General features: G+C 36.9%; 1 protein-coding gene across 6 annotated transcripts in view; it reads left to right on the forward strand.

Annotated features, from left to right (window-relative positions):
• Nucleotides 1–19,472, forward strand: part of afap1 (actin filament associated protein 1) — an 83,142-nt gene that overhangs the window by 53,814 nt on the left and 9,856 nt on the right. For 4 of the 6 annotated variants that reach the window (XM_034309456.2, XM_026915393.3, XM_026915394.3 and 1 more), the window contains exons 4-12: nt 2,127–2,235; nt 2,475–2,686; nt 2,813–2,992; nt 9,009–9,101; nt 11,277–11,352; nt 16,732–16,881; nt 17,722–17,933; nt 18,022–18,167; nt 18,958–19,093. In XM_034309456.2, coding sequence (XP_034165347.1) covers nt 2,127–2,235; nt 2,475–2,686; nt 2,813–2,992; nt 9,009–9,101; nt 11,277–11,352; nt 16,732–16,881; nt 17,722–17,933; nt 18,022–18,167; nt 18,958–19,093 — 1,314 coding nt within the window. The remainder of the gene's footprint in view (nt 1–2,126; nt 2,236–2,474; nt 2,687–2,812; nt 2,993–9,008; nt 9,102–11,276; nt 11,353–16,731; nt 16,882–17,721; nt 17,934–18,021; nt 18,168–18,957; nt 19,094–19,472) is intronic. The other 2 variants (XM_053238508.1, XM_026915397.3) reach the window with 1 other exon arrangement.

The following is a 19,472-nucleotide window of genomic DNA, read 5'->3' on the forward strand; positions in this document are numbered from 1 at the left end:
ATAGTCACAGCTCGTTCACAGAGACTTGTACGGCGGACGCTTCACATCAACAGATTAAAAAACTTAAAATAAAAAAGTTTTGTCTCTTGGAAGGAGTCTCCAGTGTCATCGCTTTGTAATGTTCAGTAAGCTTTCTGATCTGAAAAAGTCTTAAGGACTGAGGAGTTTACGCTTTGTGGCTTCTCAGTAACACGACAAGCTGCGTTTTTTCTTTGTCTTATTATCTTCAAGAGAGAAAAAAAAGAGAGGCTGTTGAGGGAACGACTAGTTGTTATAAATCATTTCGTGGATGTTCCACAACATTAAATGTAACTATAAATGGACAAAAAGTATGATGTGCCATTCTTTAATCAATAAAATTTTGTGATAGTTGGCAAGTTGCTGTGGTATAAGAGGAATAAAACACTTAAGATGCGTTTGTTATAGGAAAATAATCACTTCTGGGTTGTAACAGTAACTCCGCTTCATCACACCATCATGTCGTTGATTATTTTCCTATAACAGAACAACACAGAGTGTTTTATTCCTGATTTATTAGCTTTGGGTTTATCAAAAATTCTACATGTAGTTCTATAGTAACGCAGTGTAGATTTTAATGGGACTCCGTATTACAACTTTTCCGAAAAGAAGGCGAAGCACTAAAGAAAAGAAAAGAACAGTTAGATAAAGTTCAGATAAAGTTATTTTGAAAAGCAATGCACAAATATAAAACATGTCAAGAGTTAACTTAATATTTGCTTCTGTTATTGGGCTATCTAGCTAGTTCAGTAATTCATACGTTTGATTTGTTTTCTTTTTTCTCTGTGCCATCGATCATTTAAACATATCATCCTACGCAAAACATTTTCGGAGTTTGGTCACTGCTGGGGATCCGTGATATTTTCATGAGAAAGCAGCTGCTGGTACTTAAATCTTTCCCACCAGTGATTCTGCATCAGAAGTGATATTTAGCCAAATAATTTTTTTCATTCTTTGCTCAGATAACCGTCATTACAGATCCCAGATCCATGTCGTAATGTTTTGATCTCCCTCTCGCTCCTCTAACTTCTATCTCTCCCTTTAATGGCTGTCTTTAATAAATGATGCTTCCCATTGCTGTGTCTTCAAACACATTAACACACGTCACATTATCACTTCTGAGGACCCGTGTCTTGGCCGTGTTTTGATATTGATATTAATTTAGTGTCCCAGATTATTTCTTATTTTTCTTATCAGATTATAAAAAAGTGAAAGCACATTTAATTCTTTGGGTATTTTTTAGAACAGAAAAAATATAATCTGAAATCTTGGATCCTGAAATCCAACAATCCTTAGGGTTATGCTGGAAGTTGGAGCTCATAATTATGTCATTTTGGACCTCCGTGCATTCGAGTTACAACGTGGGAAGAAAAGAGAAAGCCTCCAGCTTTTGTAAGCAACAATCTAGCCAGCAAGCATGGACATAGATTCATAAATCACAACATATTATTATTTAAAGTTATTATATTTATTTTTAGAGTTATTATAGTTATTAACCTATTAGACTGGTCACTGATTAATAACTCAAAAGCAAATAGACCTATAAGCAATATCAACTAGGAACTAATGCGTTCTGTTGGCAGACATTTCAAGAATAAATGCTCTATAATTATGATTAATAGCCAACACGTTTAAATAATATTTGAATTGATGAATTATGTTCATAACATTAGTTTTGCATTTGTTCTGAGCAGTCCATGACATTTATTTTACAGTTAAAGAGATCCCTGCAGGCAAATAGTTTTGAGAACACCCATAATGCACTTTTAGAGTAGGGTACTAGATCAGACACAGGTATAGTGACATGAGTATCAGCAAAACAGGAATAATTTGCATTCTTGAGTAAGACAGCGTCAGATGTGCGTGTGTTAATATGTATCCCTGAATCTAATATGAAAATTTCTATAAAATATTTTTGCACAACAAAGTTATTGTTGGTTTTAGAAAAACTCTGTTGACAGGTGGAACAGAAAACACGGTATGATTTTGGGTATAATTTAAGTCACACGCAGCTACAACTACAACAGTTATTTTTAATTTTTACCTAAGTTTACTTTGTTTGTACTTTTTTCCCTAATCTCTCTCTCTCTCTCTTTGTGTGTCTGCAGCCTCCTGATAACGGACCACCTCCTCTGCCCAGTTCCTCTCTTCCTGAGGGCTACTACGAGGAAGCCGTGCCTCTGGGTCCTGGGAAAGCTCCAGAATACATCACCTCCCGTGAGAACACACACAGAACTCTTAACACAAACATGTTTGGAAAAAAAAAGAAAAAAAAAAAGAAAAGAGTTGATAGATCACAGAAAATTCAAAGAGAAAAGTGCTTTTGGATTTCCCACATGCATATAAACATTAGTTTTGATCATGAGTATGTAGTTGCATATGGCACGTGAACAAACGGCGTATTATCCAGTACAGCAGGATCTCGTTTCTATCTGGCTTCAATTCTCTCATTTCAGAGTATGACTCAGACGCCATGAGCAGCTCGTACGAGTCATATGACGAGGAAGAGGAGGATGGGAAGGGACAGAAGATGCGCCATCAGTGGCCCTCGGAGGAGGCGTCTATGGACTTAGTGAAGGACGCACGCATCTGCGCTTTCCTTCTGCGCAAGAAACGCTTTGGACAGTGGACCAAACTGCTCTGCGTCATCAAAGACAATAAACTCCTCGTGAGCATTAACACCGATGTATATAAAAAAAATTTATGATCCTCTAGCGTTAATAAATCATCCCTAACTGTCTTTCTCTCTCTCTCTCTCTCTCCCTCTCTCTCTCTCTCTCTGCATGTGTCTCAGTGCTATAAGTCATCTAAAGACCAGACTCCTCAGATGGAGCTCCTCCTGTCCGGCTGCAGCGTCACTCACATCCCCAAAGACAGCAAGAAGAAGAAGCACGAGCTGAAGATCGTCCACCAGGGGGCAGACGCTCTGGTGCTCGCTGTACACAGCAAAGAGCAGGCTGAAGAGTGGCTCAAGGTAAAGACACACCAAGAAAAAATGTATACAGTTACTCGGAAGAGGGAAACTGAAACTTCATGAACTAGCAAAGGAGCTAGCAAGCTAACATTAGTGACATGAGTGATAAAAAAACCCTCGTGTATTTGTCTTCTCAAAATAGTAGACTGTATGCCCAGTGTTATAGATTTAACTAACCAATGCATCAGTTTACTGATTTTATTAATTTGTCACCTGCATAGTATTCATTACTTACAAAACTCCAGATAAACAGCCACTGTAACAATACACCGTGTCCCAAAAGTCTCCATACAGAGGGGACTGTGTCTGCCAGCGCCATGTCGGTTGTGTCTACATCAGCGGATGTTCTCTTCTTGGTTGGTCCGCAACACTTCCAGTCTTTCAGAGTTTGTTAATAAGTTTGGGAACAGTGTGGTGTGTGATGTGCTTCCCATGTTTCCTGTTAAAGTCCATCGCAATCTTGCGACAGCTTCCTGATCCAGCCATGAGAATGATTTCAGTACGCGCTTCTTTTGTCAAAGGCTTAAAAAACTTTTGGAAGACATTTTACTGAAAAGTGTTAATTTCCCCTATGTATGGAGACTTTTGGGACACCCTGTAAAAAGAGAAGAATAAATACTCAGAAGAATAAATACTCAGAGCAGTGCATGTTACGGTAAGCTAAGGTGAGAGTGTAAATACAGGATGTACACGAAGCCACAAGTCTATTGTGTACATGGCACAGGAGAGATTTTCCCCCCACATCTGTTTTCTTCAGTTTCCCATCGGCATCATTTCTCGACTCGGTAGTGGACACTCCACAGCGGCTATAACGATCATTGCAGGACTCCGGGGTAGCCTGGGAGCATTAGATCATTTGTTTATAAGCCTAAAGGGTTGAGAACGCACCACTGATGGGTCAGGTGTCATCAAACATGGGCTTAGTATCTTTAAAAATATCACTGTTGGCAAATTACTGTAGGAAGAAAACACTTTATAGAAAAATAATCAGTGACGAGGTGGTGTGATCAAGCAGAGTTACCATTACCACGAACCACAAAGCTGATTATTTTCCTATGACAGCACATCCCCAGAGTGTTTTCTTCATCTTATACTCCATTTTGTCAACAAGTTCAATATTTTATTTATTAAAGAACAACTTGTGACAGTTTTCGTCAGTTTAATACTGCGGAACATCTGCACAACACGTTAGCTCCGGTATACTCAGCATTTTGTTTTGATGAAGCAGAGTCTGTTCCTCATCTGCATGTGGTAATGAGGGTGTGTTTATTGATCTGTGGGTGTGAAAGCCTGCCTTGGCACGATCTGTATTTAGGAAAAGGGCAAACCCAAATACTTTGTGTATTGAAAGCATACTGGAGCAATAAACGTCTGCGTTTTTACAATCCCACATAAATCCATCCCACACCCTTACTGTCTTTCGCTGTGCTATCACGTTTCATTTACACGCTGTTGATTTTTACGTAGCCGGTGATACACACCATCAGTGAAGACACGCATGTTCTCTCCACATCATTAGTATTGTAATGTGTGAGTGAATACACTCCCCATGGGTGTGTGTGTGTGTGTGTGTGTGTGTGAGTGATGGATTGCTTTGATGGAACTTACATTTTCTTCTCCACCCCTCTTTTACTGTCGCTCTCCATCTCTTTTGCAATGCCCTAGAACATAACCGCTTTCATATGAGAGCCGTCAGAGGGAGTGTTAGCTGTCCGGAGGGAAACCTTCTCAGTCTTTAGTTGTTAAATCACGCAGAAGTGAAGTAAGCGCTTCTCTAAATGACACCGGGGGGTTCGGGACTTTATTAAAGCTGCATCCAGTAATTATTAGCTAATGTCCTGTTTATGGAAAATGTTACCCTGCTTTATTGATAATTCGTTCCAGGACTAATTCTCTTGTTAGTTGTGTTCTGTGTGTTTTTTTTCCTTTTCTTTTCCTGGTTCAGATTTTTTATTCTGTCTACAGCTCCTCTGATCCGGGACTTTGGTCAGGCACATGGAGGTCCTGGCTTTCTTCTTCTCTCTCTATATCTATCTTTGTTTTTCCCTTCCCTGTCACCTGTCTCTCTGGCTGATGTGGTAAGGCATTGTCATGAGTGTGTGTGTGTGTGTGTGTGTGTGTTTGCTATGTTTCTGTGATGAACTGCCGCTTCAGTTATATGGACATGCCGAGTCAGCGCTGTGTGGATGTCTGCTCCTGCACCTTGCTTTGGTTTGCCTGTCTGTTTACTCGGTGTGCGGGTGTGTGTGTGTGTGTGTGCTAATGGTGACATTAATCATTGCTGTTGTTAAATGCTGATTAATTGGGTTTCCAAACAAACAAGTTTCCAAACAAAAAAAAGGCTGTGGGCCTTTTATAATCAGGGTTATTTCTTAAATCTGTTTATTAGACCAGATTATGTGGAGTATTCGCCATACAAATCCCGGCGGATGAGCTGTTACTATAGAAACGATAACATACAATAACATAAGCTGCATTATTGTGAGAGCTGCTGTTATAGAAAATTAATCAACACCTTCTGAACAGTGCTGTGGTATAAAACCTTGTAAACAGACATTTATTCCTGTCTAATAAACGTTCCTTATTATTTAGGAATGTTAATTTATGTCAAGTTTTTAATTTAGCTTCCTGTTCCTATTTGCCAACCACCGAAGTATATATTGGGTGCGTTTCCATAGAAACGGCTCATTTCTAAGTCCAAGATGATGAACATCTCTTTGCAGAATCTCAGAGACATTTCAGTAAAAAAGTGAACACAGTGCTGAAGGTGGTATCAGTGATGTTCATATCTGCTAAGAGGGGAAGCTCTCATCTCCCCAGAGTGGCACTACAACCAATCAGGACAAGGAGACCTCTCTACTCACCTGTCAATCATGGTGATTTTCAGAAAGCTTCAGATGTTTAGCATGAGTTTTAGGGCCATGGCTTTGGAAGGAACACTGTTAAAGGTGGAGCGAGCTTCAGCTTTCATCCATTAAAGTCACTGATCGTTCCTTTATATCACGTATCAAACACAAGGCCTGTGGCTCTCAGTTACGTTTCATTTGTCCCTCGTGAACTTGTAAAAAAATAGGCCTACGCTACTGCTCAACATTTTCACACTATCCAGAATTCACAGCAGATCCGTAGTGTAGCGACCGCAATTGTACAGTATACACAAATGTCTCACTCTGCTTAACTAAAACTGACATTTTTGCATTTTTAAAATGTCCGACGGGTTGTTATCGTGATCAGGTGTGTGTGTACATGAACTCTGGTTTCTATCACAACTGGCTTGACCGCGGTCTGAAACGCAGGTTAACATCAGTGCCTGTGTTCTGTGCTTGATGTAAATCACACTCTCATCTAAAAACGATTCAGAAGCATGTCGTGTGTTATGCTGGCAGTGGCACATGCAGAAATTAATTTCAGTGGGATGAGGAAATATACAAAATAAAATCACAATTGTTTTTCTGATCTATACGTTTAAATTGGGGCATGTGACGCATTTCTGGGGGGATGTCCGACAGCAGATAACTTAATCAATTAAGGCACAATCTACCGCCAAACAGTCTTTCCATATTATTATTTATTACTTAATAAGGGAAAATTATACCTTATATTATAAATCCTGATCTGCTTTTCTTATCCAATAAACTCTCTCCTCCACATCACTGTGTTTATAGTGTAGATACCTGGATAGTAGCTTTCAAACACAAAATGCAAGATCCCAATTGGCTAACCCTAATATCCAATAAAATGTGATTAAACAAAGGAATGCATTCATTTAAATAATATATTATAATCAGTATAATAAATGTGATTACCCAATAGTGCATACACTTCAATAGTTTCTGTTAGTTCTTCTTTATTTGAGCAGAATTTGAGTTTGACACCCCTGCTTTATATGAAACCTCAATTTGTCAACCCTTTGATGGTTCATGTGACCTTTTAAAAAGGTTTGAAAAGGTCTGGATTATTTTTTTTCTCATGAGAAGAGGGCAATAATCCAATAAATGTTGGCTTTGTACAGAACAAACTTATGGAATACTAATCAAAGGAGCTACACTAAAATAGTAGACAATTTAAATCTGTAGTTTATTTTATTACATATTTCACTATGCAGATAAAAAGTGGTAAATAATAATAGTAAGATGAAGAAGAAGAAGAAGAATTGAACCAAATTTCATATATATACAAAAATCTAAACATATTTTTACAAATAACATCTACAGTTTGTCTACTAGATTCTGTTGTATTTTATTTTTCCATTTTATTCATTACATTTTATGCTTTTATTATATTATATTATATTCTGTTTTATTATGTATCACTGTTGCACTGTGGGACGAGGCACTAAGGAAAAGCATTTCACTACATTAATACATCCCATGTATGTAGTGAAAGTGACAAATAAAGAACCTTGAACCTTGAACCTTGAAATCATATATACAATTTGCTAATTGTATTGATTTTATTCTTTGATAAAGTTTGTCCAGTAGAGGGCAACAAATAATTATCAGCAGCTCATTGCTTACAGAGAAGGTCACTATCCCCGTCCACAGGTGCGTGGTTGAGTTTAATTTGTCTTGTAGGCGGAGCTATTTTCATTTTATCACGGTATCTACAATGCGGTAAGATAAATGTTGTTGATTAATATCACACCAGGATTCATGCTGCGTTTGACTTAACCTGGAAGCTGGAACTCAAAATTATGTCATTTTCAACATCTGTGCATTCAAGTAATAAAGTGAGAAGAAAAACTACAGAAACCTCCATGTCCATCTCTATTTTGTTACTGTAATGAGTGATGCAGGTCTATTTACTTGCAAACTGTACAGTGTTATAGATTTAACAAGTGAATATGTGTAAAGATAAAGAAGTCCTTCTGTGTTGACTGTTCATGCTGTGAGCAGCCATGTTGATTTAACGTCACTTGCTGAACTCTGGGTTGAGGAGACCTTCCTGACTTTCTGATTTGAGGGGGCATCTGTCTTGCTTCTGGCTTTGTTCGTATGAAGTAACGTTATTCCTGTGTGTGGATTTATATTCGAATGTGTCATTCATGCAGCATTGATGCATGGAACAGCTCTGACTGCATGACATGCCACCGCTGTGTGTTGCATGGTGGAATGTTGAAGCTTTTGCATAACTGTGAATAAGTCTTTAACTGGAGATTTCTTACTACTTTGTTTTTACCTTTTTCTCCTCAGAAAGATAATGACAGGTAATGAAAGGTATTACACAAAATTCATTATTTTAAAAAAAACCTCAAAATACATTATAAAAACCCCACAAGATTAATTATTAAAAACTCTCAATTCCTTATTTAAAAACTCTAAATTCATTATTAAAACCCCTCAAACTTCATTATCTAAAAATCCCTCAAAATCCATTATTTAAAAAACCCTGCAAAATTAATTATTAATAAAACCTTAAAGTTAACTATTTTAAAACACTAAATTCATTATTTTTTAAATATATTCTAAATTCTTTATTAAACCCCTCAAAGTTCATTATTAAAACATCTTGAAATTCATCCCTAAAACTCCATTAATATAAACTCAATTTAAAAAAAAAAAACAACTTGAAATTCATTGTTTTAAAAAAAATCCTTAATATTCATTATTAAAAAACCTCAATATTCATTATTAAACAAAACTGTCAAAAATTCATTATTAAAGATGTTGTTTTGGTGGTCTGTTTTTTTTTTTTTGTTTGTTTGTTTTTCATGACAGTGGTGTTGTCTGCCTCACTGAGCTCCTATTGAGCACGTAGAATTTGTTGTAATGGTAGCAACCAGCCCAAATATAGCTAGGGGTGCCAATACTTTGAGTCTTTGTGACAATACTGGGAATAGAATGTTAAAATTGAATATTTAACTTTGTTAAATTTACCTACAAATCATTCTGCATAGTGAGTGTATACAGTACGTACAGTGAGTAGGAAACAACTCTGAATGCCCCTCGCTACTCAATACGATCCTGAGTAACATGTGATACAGAGCCCTGAGTGTGTGTTTTGTTTTCTGTATAAGGTGATGAGAGAGGTGTGTGCTAACGGGACCGGAGCAGTGGACTCTGACGGAGCCGTGTCCGGATCTTCCGTTAACAAAGCCGAGCTGGAAAAGGTAAAGTCGGAAAAAAGAATGGATAATTCACATGTTTGGGCATTCACATTATGCTGCCTTCACGTGCTATAGGAATTAATGTAAATATGAGTTTCCCACTAGGAAGTTAAACATGAATGACCCTTCAAGTCATAATTATGACTGGGAAAGTGGGATAATTTTGATTCCTGAGTTTCCAAGATGGGAGGAGTCCTAAACCTTCAACATGGTGGAGGAGAGAACAGTTTCTGTACTGACTATCAGGTTTTGTTCACTTTTCTAAATGACGCTAATTGTTAGCGCTTGCAGTTTTGGTCATGTTCATTGATGTATATCAGCAACCATTTGATGCATGTTGTACATTTTTACACCATGAAAATAGCTCATATTTGACCGACGTTCCATTCAGCAGACATTTAGCTGAGTAATATGTGTTATGGTGTCAAAATAAAAGTAAAAGAAAAAAGTAATATGTATGAATGAACCTGGCGTCGTCCATGTTTCATGTTCTTTCCGACAACAAAGCATTTGAACACGACGTACTCGTAATTACCACTTCAATTCCCATAGCACATGAAGGCAGCATTAATCATATATCTGATGTGTCATTGTGTATCCATCCATTATACACATTATATATTTATTATAATATACATATGATACATGTGCATTTGTCATCGTTTCCTTAAAAACTGTTTAACTATTCCAAGATCATCTCAAATAATCTTTAAAAATTTACTTATTTACTTTTAAATAAATACATTGCGGTTCTGCCTTCCTTATTACTGTTCTCTAAACAAACTCAAGCTGATCATTAAGTTTTATTGTATTTTGGTTTGTTTGTGCACAAGTTTGTGTGTGTGTGTGTGTGTGTATGTGTGTGTCTGTGTGTGTGAGAGAGAGAGATCTAGAGCTCTTTTAATACTGTTAATTACACACAACTCTTAAACTGGCACAGTGTGTCAAAGCCATAATTATCCACACTTAATACCAAACAGATGCTCTTAAGTCTTTTCTCTGTTAAAAAAAAAAAGAAAAGTTACGTAATAAATACAGCCGGTGGACAAATTAAAGGAAAAGTGTGTTTGTAAGATGTTGAGCCTCAAGAGTTTTAAACACACTTTTTGATTAAACACACCTCTGAAAGTTTACTGGAGTGATGAACGTTTGGGTTGAGATATGGTCAGCATGAAGACTGTAGCATGTAATTTACATCATTTTTTTAGTATGTTGTAAAGTTCTCAGGTTTGTAGTATGTTGTAAAGTTGTAACATTTTGTAATATGTTGTAAAGTTTGTTGTAAATTTTTGTAGCACATTGTAAAATTGTAACGTTTTGTAGTGTGTCATAGAGGTATCAGGTTTTGTAGTATTTTGTAAAGTTTTGTAGTATGTTATAAAATTCTCAGGTTTTGTAGTTTGTTGTAAAGTTTGGTAGTACATTGTAAAGTTGAAAAGTTTGCAGTATGTTGTAAAGATTTGTAGTACATTGTTAGGCTGTAATGTTTTATAATATTCTCCAAAAGTCTCTGTTTTTGTAGTATGCTGTAAAGTTTTGTAGTATGTTATAAAATTCTCAGGTTTTGTAGTTTGTTGTAAAGTTTTGTAGTATGTTGTAAGGTTGTAAAGTTTTGTGGTATGTCATGAGATTTTTTTAGAATGTTGTAAAGTTCTCATGTTTTGTAGCATGTTGTGAAGGTGTCAGGTTTTGTAGTATGTTGTAAAGTTGTAACATTTTTTAGCATGTTGTAAAGTTGTCAGGATTTGTAGTATGTTGTAAAGTTTGGTATTTTGTGGTAAAGTTGTAAGTTTTTGTAGTATGTTTACAACTTTACACCATACCACAAAAAATACAAATTTACAACATACTGCAAATCTACACTCAGCAGATTACACTAACTTTGGTATTGGCGATTGTTATAAAAACAATTACAATGCATTCTGGTAACAATTCATAAACGCATTATAAACTTTGCTATAAATTATTTCATAAAGCATTATAACAATGTGTGAATGTAAGACTATATCCATAGGTCATAGGTTGTACATACAGCCTTCATAGAAAGTGTTACTCTGATGTGTTCTTTGTCATCCATCTGTATATTCACACTTTTTTTTACATAATAGAAAGCCATTGGCTGGCTATTTGTGTATCTGTATCTGATATTTTACATTTATGAATTTTTGACTCTTGCAGAAGTTGTCCTGTGACAGACCGAGTTCTGATGGAGAGCCCAGTCATGAAAATGGTGTCTCAGATGGAAAAGATCCAGGTAAATCACTCTATATCAGTAAATTTGTGTATCTATAATATAGAGTCATGTAAAACATGCAACAATATTACTATACTTTGTGTTTGTCACAATCTGACACAGTTTCAACTTTTTCTAATGCGTGTTGTGCCATTACATGGTGGTGTGTACTCGTGAAAAAGATTACATACTACAAAACTGTACAACATACTACAGAACTTTACAACATATTATAAAACCTTACAACATGCTACAAAATGTTACAACTTTACAACATACTACAAAACTTTACAACATACTATAAAACTTTACAATATACTGCGAAACATTGCAACATACTATAAAAACCTCACGATACTACAAATCTTTACAACATGCTACAAAACTTCACCACATGCTACAAAGTGTAATAACTTTACAACATACTACAAAACTTTACAACGTACTACAAAATTGTACAACATACTACAAAATGCTGCAACTTTACAACATACTACAGGATCTTATAACATGCAAAAAAATTTACAACTTTACAATGTACTACAAAACATTCCAAAATACTATGAAACTTTGCAATATAGTACAAAACATTGCAACATATAACAACATTTTACAATGTACTACAAAATCTTACAACATGCTAGAAAACGTAAGAAATTTACAACATAGTACAAAATCCTACAACATGCTACAAAACATACAACTTTACCACATACTACGAAATCTTACATACTACAAAACTTTATAACATACTGCAAAACTATGCAACATACTACAAAACTTTACAGCATACTACAATGCATTTTTGACTCTTGCAGAAAATCTTTCTGACTCTGACTCTTTTGTCTCTTTGACTCTTTTGTAAGAATCAAAAATTTTGACTCTTACAAAATCTTAGAACATGCTACAAAATGTTAGAACTTCACAGCATACTATAAAACATAAGAAATTTACAACATACTACAAAACTTTACAACTTTACAGGATACTACAAAATCCTACAATGTGCTACAAACCAAACAACTTTACCACATACTATGAAATCTTACATACTACAAAACTTTACAACATTCTACAAAATCTTACAACATACAATAAAACATTTAGAACATGCTAAAAAAAACCTTAAAACTTACTACAAAATCTTACAACTTCACGACATACTATAAAACATTACAACTTTACAAAATAAACCAAAACTTTACAACTCTACAACATACTACAAAACTTTACAACTTTTTACAAGTTTACACTTCGCATTGTGACAAAGTATAGTAAGGACATATCCCGTCCTCACAAAAATATATTGAAGCCAAAAGATTTAATGTTAGGGTTAAGCATTAATTAACTACAGTAATCATTATGTTAGTGGAAGATTCTCACAAAGATAGAAGAATGTGTGTGTGAGTGTGTGTGTGTGTGTGGGCGTGCAAGTGACATCATTAGAAAAGAACCACAGGGCGGAAAATATTCACATGAACAGCCAAAAATAAAATTCTACCGTTAACTGTTAGACTGAAAAAAAGTGTACTGTCTGGGAAAAAACTGAGGAACTCGAATAGAGCATGAAGAATTGCTGCAGAAAAATAGACACATCTCTATCAGCAAGTTCAGTTTTACATTTACAGCATTTAGCAGACGCCCTTTTCCAGAGGAACTTACAGAAGTACTTTATAGTCTGAATTAAAAAACATATCCACAAAGAATAACATCAAGCTAGAACCTTTTAGAGGATGCGAGTCAACATGAAAGAAAACACACACAATAAGGGATTATTATTTTTTAAATAGAAGTGTTTGTGTCAAGTCCTTGGTGAAGAAGTAGGTATTTAGTGTTTGTTTAAAGTCCCAAGTTTTCTGGCTCAGCATACAGTATTTCTTCCATGAGAATTTGGCCCTGTGTCAAATCCACCCAGATGCTAGTTAGCACAAGTGTCAATCTTCCACTGACTGTGACTCTGTGTCGGCCATTTTACCACGTGCATGGGGCGTTGCTTCCAAGATGGTGGCAACAGCACAGCTAGCTCTAGGTGTTATCTTTTTGTTATTTTATGGCTAAATTGCACTATTTTATCTCAAACCACATATGCAGGCATCTCATATGACCTTTAATAACAAATCTTTTCTGTACTTTACCAATTTTCAGAAACGTTTACATAAGATACACCAGTTTAATATCAGCTGATCATCTGCTGTTCTGTATGTTGTAAAGTTTTGTAGTACATTGTAAAACTGTAAAACTGTGTTGTATGTTTTAAATTGTAACATTTTTAATATGTGGTAAAGTTATTGTAAAGTTTTGTAGTACATTGTAAAGTTGTAACATTTTGTAGTGTGTCATAAAGGTCACAGGTTCTGTAGCATGCTGTAAAGTTTTGTAGTATGTTGTAAAATTCTCAGGTTTTCTAGTTTGTTGTAAGGTTTTGTAGCATGCCATAAAGATCTCAGGTTTTGTAGCATGCTGTAAAGTTTTGTAGTATGTTGTAAAATTCTCAGGTTTTGTAATTTGTTGTAATGTTTTGTAGTATGTTGTAAAGTTCTCAGGTTTTGTAGTTTGTTGTAAAGTTCTCAGGTTTTGTGGTTTGTTGTAAAGTTGGAAAGTTTGTAGTTTGTTGTGAAGGTTTGTAGTATGTGTAAAGGTTTGTAAAATGTCTGTGTGTGAGTGTGTGTGGGTGTGTGTGGGTGTGTGGGCATGCAAGTGACATCATTATAAAAGAACCACAGGGTGGAAAATATTCGCATGAACAGCCAAAAATAAAATTATACCATTAACTTTCGGACTGAAAAAAGTGTGCTGTCTGGAAAAAACTGAGGAACACAAATGGAGAGTGAAGAATAACATATAAATAACATATCCATGCTGCACTTTACATTCATGCTGCACTTTACAACACAGTGATGCCAAATCAGATTGTATTAACCCCTATATATGTACAATGGCATTAAAAGTTGAATTGAATTGAAACCAAAACCAAACTGCATCTAGGTGGGAATGCCATCGGCATGTTTCAGAAACGTTTACATAAGATACACCAGTTTAATATCAGTTGATCCTGTGCTGTTTCTGGACTGAACTTGAAGTCTTACATAAGTAACTAGTGTAATTTACAGCCAAGAGTAGAGCGAAAGCCTGTAAATTCTGTTTGTTTGTCCAACCTTAAACAACCACCCTAAAGTTGAAGTATGTCATAAATCCCTGAGCTGCTTTACAGCTTGTCTCCTGAGTGAAATATATACGAGCTGATTTTGATGAACTCCATGTCCGTTTGACGTTGACGCTTCCTCCATATGAGCGATGCCAAAGACAAGATCAGCGGATGCTCTTGGAATAAGATAATTGGATTCTTTTTATCCAGTCTTCACCCAGGCTGGGATTAAACCTCCGTCTGCTTCAGGCCTGTGGAATTTCAGCCTGTGGACTTTGGGGAAGAATTGTTTAATGGGGATGAATTCCAGTGCAGTTAGATCTGTGAAGCTAGCATGAATTGTGTGATTGATTTTCTTGTCTCGTAGCCACAAGCTAATATTAATGTGGTATTATTTTTTAAAGTGAATACAGATGGACAGCTATAAGTGAAGGGGATAGATCAAAATAAACCGGGAAGTGTGTTGTTTTTACCTCTTTCACAGATATGGTTACAGTTTTAAAATCTTTCAGAGACCCTCTTTTTTAACTTCTGAATATAACACTAACCAGCACCCTATAGGACCCCGGAGTTCATTTTAACACTTACCTTCAACCTGGTAGTCATTTTAATATTATCTAACCAGAGAAACGTTAACCTCATCGCCCAGCCTTATCTAATCTCACGTCTGCGAGTGTAATGACCGCTCCAGATGTGCCTACGTCACACCGGTGCCCTGCCACCGCCCTCGCTTTGACGAGGAAAAGAAGAAGGACAAGGAGGAGGGATAAAGAAACAGCTCGCCGCATGGATTCATTCAATTAACCGCATTCTTTCCAGCTCGTGCAACTGCTCGGACTACGTGGAATCAAATTAGACTGATCGCTGAATTTTTTCCTCGTGTTCAAACAGAGAGAAATGCAATAGAAGTCCTATAAAAGAGGCTGAATTGCTTTTGCATCTGCGTCTCTGGTTTCTGCCCTCGGGCCTGGATCTGCTGTAGCGGGATCAGCGCACACATGAGCTTAGCTTTAATTAAAGAAGTCTCCAGCACAGATGTAATCTTCTTCAGTCAAATGTCTCGATGGTTTCAGTGTCCCAGCCTCGTCCCTCTTCTCAATTTCTATATATATGTGCATTCTCTCCAGCTATCTTTTTTTATTTTCTCTCACATTTTCTTTAAAGTGTACTGGACACATGTTCTTTAAAGCGTAAAGTCAGTGCATTTACACCAGAGTGCAGTCGAATCCTAGATTCTGATTGGTCAGAAGATGTTGATTTATTTTCTATAACAGCAGGTCTGATAGTAGTGCAGCTTCAAATCACAGGTTTATATTAATGAGCTCGTTCTAATATGTTATCATTTCTATAGTGACAGCTCATTCACAGGGATTTGTATGGTGGATGCTTCACATAGTCTAATATTAACAAAAAAAATGTGTGTAGTTGTTGATATGATGAAGTTTTCTGTAAGGAGACATTAATAAACATTTATAGAAGGAGTCTCCAGTGTCAGTGTTTTGTAACAGTCAGTAAGTTTTCCGATATCTTCGAGACAGATCTGTTTCTGGTTTCTCTGTAATATGACAAGCTGCTTTTTTATTTTATAACTTATTAACTTCAAGAGAGAAAAAGAGAGGCTGGTGAGGGAACAACTGTTTATAGCTGCTATAAAATAAGTGAGAACAGGAACTAACTTGTTTGACAGATGCTCCAAAACATTAAATGTAACTATAAACCGATAAAAACACTTTAGGATGTGCTGTTATAGGAAAATAATCAACTTTGCAGTGGTAACTGGATCTCTGCTTCATCATACCACCCTGTTTTTGATTATTTTCCTATAACAGCATGACAAGGAGTGTTTTATATAGTACATGCATCATAATACACAGAAAGTATGTAAAGTATATTTGAAACATTTTTGTTTAAACGTTTCCGAGTGCTCTCAAGCTTTCTTCCTCATATTGTTTTGGGGTTTTTCCTTATCACTTGTTCATTAGGGAGCTAAATCAATATCCAGATTTCTGTAAAGCTGCTTTGTAACATTGTTTATTGTTAAAAGTGCTAAATAAAATGGAATAGAACTGGAAATCAAGTTAAGTTAATGTATTCTTAACACATTGTACATGGTTTAAAAAAAAAAATCATAATATATTCTAGCGTGTGTCACAGTTTCAGCATCACTAAAGGATTTACAGATCTTTGTAATATGGACTAGTGCATAAGAAGTGCATTTCAGGAGCACTCACATAATCTGTATGTTTTTACTCCAGTTAAAGGGAAGAAGAACTCGAAGACTGAACAGAAAGGCACAGTGGGGAAGGTGGCAGGGAAGAAAATCACTAAGATCATCAGCCTGGGGAAGAAGAAGCCGTCCACGGATGAACAGACGTCATCAGCGGAGGAGGACGTCCCGACCAGCGGTAAGACCAGAAGACGAGATTAGAGAGAAGTCAGCTGTGATGTTGATGATGATGATGATGATGATGATGATGGTAAGAGTACATATAGAGCACTATGTAGGGTTTATAGCACACCTGTGTAGTACACTATTGGCCGTGCTGTGTGGGTAGGAGGGGCATACTCTCTATCTCATGTCAGTCACACTGACATTAGCCAATTATGAGCGTCTGTGAGCTCATGTACGCAGAAGGGGGTGAATAGCGCTCTCTTTCCTCTGTTACGCCGCCCTTTGACACAGAATGTGCAGCAGCTCGAAAAGGTGTGTTTGGCTGTTTTCACATGTCTTGGATGAAGCACATGATAGTCTTCACCTTCCCCGGTTAGTAGGTGGCTGTTATATGATAGCGGAGAGCTGGCTGATTTAAGACTAAATTTAGGAAGGAAAAATTGCAAAAAATAAATAAATAATATTAATGATTTGGGATTCATCCTGGCTGAGTGTTGGAAAAAAGCTGCCTAAGGACGAGTTGAAAGTGATGGATTTTTTTCATGGATCTGGAGTCGCTAAAGAAATGTAAAATTGAATTAATACCAGGTATAAAGGAACATTACTATGGAGAAATTAATAATAAATCTAAAACAAGAAAGTGACACATTTTACATCTTGAATAAAGGATACTGGAAATGCTGCTAATGGTCACTCTGTGTGTGGAACGATAACAATTTTCAGCTGATAATGAATTATTAGAATGATTTTAAATCCTAACTGACATTTCTAAAAGAATAGCTAGCTTTTAAATAAAAAAAAAAGTCCTGAACCCTTGGCATGCATTTATTTTTGTCTCCTCCGTCACCGCCAGGCTATCTGAACGTGCTTTCCAACAACCGCTGGAGAGAGAGGTGGTGTCGGCTGAAGGATAACCAGCTGTTGCTGCATAAGGACCGGGAGGATCTGAAGACGCACATGGCCTCGCTGCCCCTGCGTGGATGTGAGGTCATCCCCGGGCTCGACTCCAAGCACCCGTTTGCTTTTAGGCTGCTGAGGAACGGACAGGAAGTGGCTGTGCTTGAGGTGAGAGCTCTGTTATATCTGTAATTCACTCTACTGATGAGTTGTAAGGGCTGGTATTAACGTGTGTGCGTGTGTGTGTGTGTGTCAGGCCTCGTCCTCTGAGAGTATGGGTCGGTGGTTGGGGGTGTTACTGGCAGAGACAGGCTCTACGACAGACCCTGCCACTCTACACTATGATTACATAGACGTGGAGACCACCGCAAACGTCATTCAGCTGGCCAAGCAGTCCTTCTGGTGAGGAGCAGAAATCTGTCCTACATCTCTGTATTTTATTTATTATAGAATGTATCATATACAGTATAGTGTGTAGTGTTTATGTAAGGATATACAGTACTGTGCAAAAGTCTTAGGCACATGCAAAGAAATGCTGTAGAGCAAAGATGCCTGTAGAAATGCTGTAGAGCAAAGAAGCATCTTGCAGAAGCAGCCACAGTTCTTCTGGAGACTTTGACTGTCGACTCGCTTCTTATTTCTGCAGCGAAACCCAGCAGCCTTCATTCTGTTTTTATCTGAAAAGTGTCTCTTATGGAATCTGCTGCTTTCTTTACTGACATACAAACACTTTTCTCTAACATTTCATTTTGTGCTGGAAAACTAATGTTTAGAATCTAAAATGTTTTTGTATTGAATCAATAATGTAGAAGTCAGAAAATAAACACCTATAACGAAGTTTGCACTAAAAATAATATAGGATGCCTAAGACTTTTGCACTGTACTGTATATTACATAATATATAGTGTAGCTGTATGCGTGTACTTGTAAGAAAGACTTATATTTTAAAATAGAGGTATATTTTGTTTTTTTCACCCAAAAACAAGAAACCATGTGGGTACAAACTTTTGCACTCTAAGTTTTTAGATCTCTTAGAGTTTTCGTTATAACACTGTTTCATTCTTTGAGTGCCGAGATATAAAATCCGTTGATGTATTATATCTAATATATATTCCATGTGCAATCCTGCAGTGTATATGTCTCTGTGTTCACGCCGGCGCGGTTTGAATGTTATGGTGTTGTTTGTTCTCAGCTTCACCAGTAAGCGAGCCATTTCTCCAAACCCGTACCTGGATAACCCGGTGAACGGTTACGCCCGGCCCTCAGGTGTGGCCCTGCACTATGACGACGTTCCCTGCATTAACGGATCGGTATGGTTTCACACTCATGTACGTCTGTTTCTCTCTTCCCTCCCTCTCTCATACACACACACAAACACACACACACATCCTGATTGTCTGCTATTCTCTCCTCTCACCCTCCTCTTTCTCTCCCTCCTCTTTTTCTTTCCTCTCTCTCTCTCTCTCATCACTCTCTCTCTCTCCTTTGGTTTCTCCTCTCTCTTTCTCTGGGCTCTATCCTCTCTTTTTCTCCTCTTTCTCTGTCCATTCTCCTCCTTTCTCCTCTCTTACAATTTCACCTCTCTTCCTTTCCTCTCCCTAATCTCTACTATTTTTCCTCTCTCTCTTTCTCTCTCCTCTTTCCACTTTCACTCTCCTTTCTTCTCTCCTCACACTCTCATCACTCTCCTCTATCCCTCTCCTCTCT

The sequence above is a fragment of the Pangasianodon hypophthalmus genome, chromosome 12, assembly GCF_027358585.1.
Source record: "Pangasianodon hypophthalmus isolate fPanHyp1 chromosome 12, fPanHyp1.pri, whole genome shotgun sequence".
Taxonomy (NCBI): Eukaryota; Metazoa; Chordata; class Actinopteri; order Siluriformes; family Pangasiidae; genus Pangasianodon; species Pangasianodon hypophthalmus.